General features: G+C 34.4%; 1 protein-coding gene across 1 annotated transcript; it reads left to right on the forward strand.

Moving 5' to 3' along the window:
* Positions 1-2,351: 2,351 nt before the first annotated feature.
* LOC120149159 (zinc finger protein 3-like) lies at positions 2,352-3,455 on the forward strand. Its single transcript, XM_039162049.1, has one exon. It carries the CDS (start codon positions 2,514-2,516, stop codon positions 3,315-3,317), a length of 804 nt encoding a protein of 267 aa, XP_039017980.1. The 5' UTR covers positions 2,352-2,513; the 3' UTR covers positions 3,318-3,455.
* The last annotated feature ends 518 nt before the right edge of the window (positions 3,456-3,973 follow it).

A 3,973-nucleotide genomic window follows, 5' to 3' on the forward strand; every position in this document is an offset into this window, starting at 1 on the left:
CCAATTCCATATTCTGTTTGGTTCCCAGACATGTCAGATGAATTTGATTTTAGTAATGTAAAATAACATAATTGCTCTTCTTGTTTTTTGTTTTATTTTAGTTTGTTTTACAACTTACATGTAGTAATATATTATAAAAAAATTAAAAAATATATTAAATTTTCATTTTATTGATTAATTATTCATTTCAATAAATTATAAAAATCATGCTAATAAACATCATAAGTTAAAATTATCGCAATTAAAATATGTTAATAAGTTACCAAAAGATAGAGTAATATTTCGATACATTCCAATCGGAGTATGTTAATTAGTTACAAAAAAATATACCAAAAACTATTTTTATTCAATATATGAATTAGAAACTCGACCCGACACGATACAAAATAATAAAAACATTATCAATAAAAACATTGACTTAATTGAAAAAAAATTATATATAGAGGGGTATTATTGTAATTATTCCTAAATATATAAGGTAAAATTATATATTTTTTTCGGGTCGGTCCTGTTTTTTTCACCCTAAACCCGAACCCGAATATCACACTTAAAAAAACCCGACCCGACTCGACCTGAATATCACACTTAAAAAACCCGACCCGAACAAAATAAAGTTTCACCCGACCCGACCTGAATATATGAATTAGAAATACGACCCGACCCGAAATAATAAAAAAATATTTTTATTCAATAAAAGCAGTGACTTAATTGAAAAAAATATAGAGAGGGGTATTATTGTAATTATTCCTAAATATATAAGGTAAAATGATATATATTTTCGGGTCGGGTATTTTTTACCCTAAACCCGAACTCGACCCAACCCGAATATCACACTTAAAAAAACCGACCGACCCGACCAAAATAAAGTTTCACCCGACCTGACCCAAAATAATAAAAAATATTTTTATATTCAATATATGTGAATAAGTTACCAAAATATTGATGAGGGTAGTATGGTCAAATTTCAATTCCCTCCAACAAGGGAATTGAGTTCTATCAATTCTTGAATGGAATTCACTTTCCCTCATTTGATGGAAAATTGAAGCCATGAGGGATTCCAATTCCCTTGGAAAACTTGAACCAAACATAGGAAAGTGGTAGAATTAGATTCCAATTCTCCCAATTCTAAGGGATTCCATCCAACCAAACACCACCTTAATGTTCGTGACTTTTATTCGATAATCATGGCATCAGAGCATGGAAAGAGTTGGGCAAAACATCCAAGAAATGCGTAGAGGTGCACGTTCAAAGTAACTGGCTGGGGACATGGTGCCTCTGCTTGATAGACTTCGACTACTATGCATGGATGGTCCGAGGTGTATTGGTGGGGCAGTCATTCAAATTTTAAATTTTCATATAATTTATATTTTTTCATTAATAATCTTGTTTCATATCTGAAAATTTATAAATTCATCTTTTAACCTAAAATCACACGTCCATCTGTCTTCAATACATTAAGGTCATATTATCTCATGAAGTAGGGGCGAGCGTTCGATTAAGTCAAGTCGTGTCAAAAAATTTCGAGTTATTCGAGTTGAATAGTCCTATTTTACAACTTGGAGTTGACTTGAAATTTTTTTGAATCGAATCGAATTTTCGAGTTTGTGTTCAAATTAATTATCAATATTTATAATATTATGATATTATTTGATTACAATTTAAATGATTTTTATGATCATGTACAATATATATATAGGTATAACAATGCATTCCTGTTTGATTTTTGATAAAAAAATACAATACATGTATATTTTTTTCATATGTGATATACATATATCATACAAAATTGAGGTACTCGACTCAAACTTAAAAATTCATCCACTAATTACAAAATTTTAAGTTATCCAAGTTGTACTTTACAACTCGATTTGAACTTGAAAGTTTTTCGAGTCGAGTCGAATCGAGTTTATGAAATTACAACTCAAAGTCATTTCGAGTCGAGTTTTTTCGAATCGAGTCGAGTCGAAAAAATCGATTTTTTGAGTCAAGTCGAGTTTTGTTCATCCCTACCATGAAGGGCCACTTTTGAACTGAACTTATATATATATTAGCAGGAATATCATATTTGTGGTAATTATAATAGATATGATACGGTCGCAAATACCTCTACCAGTTTGATAAAGGGAGCCGAGCATGAACCTGAAAAAAGTGTATCCCTCGGGTGTAGCAATCATTATCACTGATTACCAATAGAAAGTAGTCAAAAAGGGAATAATGTAGTGCTGATATGAAAGAAGGGAACTCAATTGTTTCTGAGGATATAAACAACTGATATTGTGGAGTTCCAATTGAAGCTAGCTTTTCATGTGAGTGACAAAAGCAAAGAAACCTACCATTGTTTCTTTCTTTCTTTCAAAAAAGAAAAAAACACTGTAGGTTTATATAGCATTATTTGCACACAAAAAGCATTTGGTTTCCTCCAACAAAAAGGAAGATTTTTTTATATTTTATGCTATCAACAAAACATATTTCATCGTCTACCCTACATAGCTGAGTGTGTGCCAAAGACTCCTATGGAATCTCTTGGGAAAGGACATAGTCTTTCTGAGAGTACTACCCCATGCATAGAGGCCTCTCCAGGTTCAAATGAAGTGATCAAAGATCGAGAACAAGAGGCGAAACCCTGTCTCCAGTTAGATCTAAAGCTAACTACAAGTGATTGTGGTGATCGTGGGCTCAATAAAGAACTCAATCTAATCGATTCATTGAACGCAGTAGGTTCAACTGACAGTACAGTAGCAGAAACATCCCAGCCAACGAATGGTGAGCAACGAGTTTTCTCCTGCACCTATTGCCAAAGGAAATTCTACAGTTCACAAGCTCTTGGGGGGCACCAAAACGCTCATAAAAGAGAGAGGACTTCAGTGAAAAGAGGGCAAAGGATGGGTGCTCATATAGCAGCCTCAGCCGCGGCTTTTGGGCATCCTTATTTTCACCACAACCACTATCCTAGCTTGGCTTCTCTTCCCCTAGGCGGCACATATAATAGATCTTTGGGAATTCAGGTGCATTCAATGATTCATAAACCTTCTCATATTTCTCCATCAGCAGGGTCTGGAAATGTGTACGGACACCAGAGTTGGACTAGGCCTCCTATAGACCAACAACCAGCAATAGGGAAGTTGTCGACGGAGAATTCCCTTGCAATCACAACAGGATCAACGAGTCGAGCTAATCTCGGTAGGTTCAACGTAATGAGGACGATGATGGGTTCTCCAGGTGATGAAGTGATTAGCAATTGTTGGTGGTCAGGTGGAGGTAGTCTCGAGACAAAGCAGGAAGAGATACAAACGGTTGACCTATCCCTCAAGCTCTAAATTGAGTAATGTTTTTAAGAACATGTATAAATATACATATTTGTTTATGGTCGAGAGTTTTGTTTACCCTTGACTTCTTTGGTATCAATTGTCAATGTATATTTGGGTGATAGAGAAGTTTTGTAGTTTGGCTTTTACTTGGAACTCTTTATCCTTCTCATAATCCTCGTTTCTTCGAACTGTTTCTCAAATACCTGGAAACTGGCAAGTTTGTAACATGTGTGTTTTGGAGAGAATTCTCCCAATTAAAACGACTTCCAGGATTTCCCCAGACCTGTTTTAAATTGAACCAGAAAAATAACTTTTGGAATTCTTAGAGGAATGATTCCGACAATCCATTAGTTTCCCTTTATATACGATTACATGAAATCTGCTACAATTACATTGAATTTGGAACATCTGATCAAATTTAGACTTGTAATTAGTTGTTTTTAATAGAGCAGGTGTGATTTTGGGGCCCGTGAAGGTGCGTGTACTGTGTCACTTTTACTAGCTAATCCCTCAATCTAAGAAAGGTTTGATTTTATGATGATAAAATGCCATAAATCAATCACATTTAACATATGTTTTTCATTCTTTCCTTTATCGGATAGATTGATCTTGTGTTGGTCGAACCAAGCTAACCTGACGGCTCAGTTTTTATAACACGGAGAAAT

The sequence above is a fragment of the Hibiscus syriacus genome, unplaced genomic scaffold, assembly GCF_006381635.1.
Source record: "Hibiscus syriacus cultivar Baekdansim isolate YM2019G1 unplaced genomic scaffold, ASM638163v2 tig00002793_pilon, whole genome shotgun sequence".
NCBI lineage: Eukaryota > Viridiplantae > Streptophyta > Magnoliopsida > Malvales > Malvaceae > Hibiscus > Hibiscus syriacus.

Coding starts and splice junctions, on each gene's coding strand:
- LOC120149159 (XM_039162049.1), top strand. CDS start 2,514: ATGGAATCTCTTGGGAAAGGACATAGTCTTTCTGAGAGTACTACCCCA.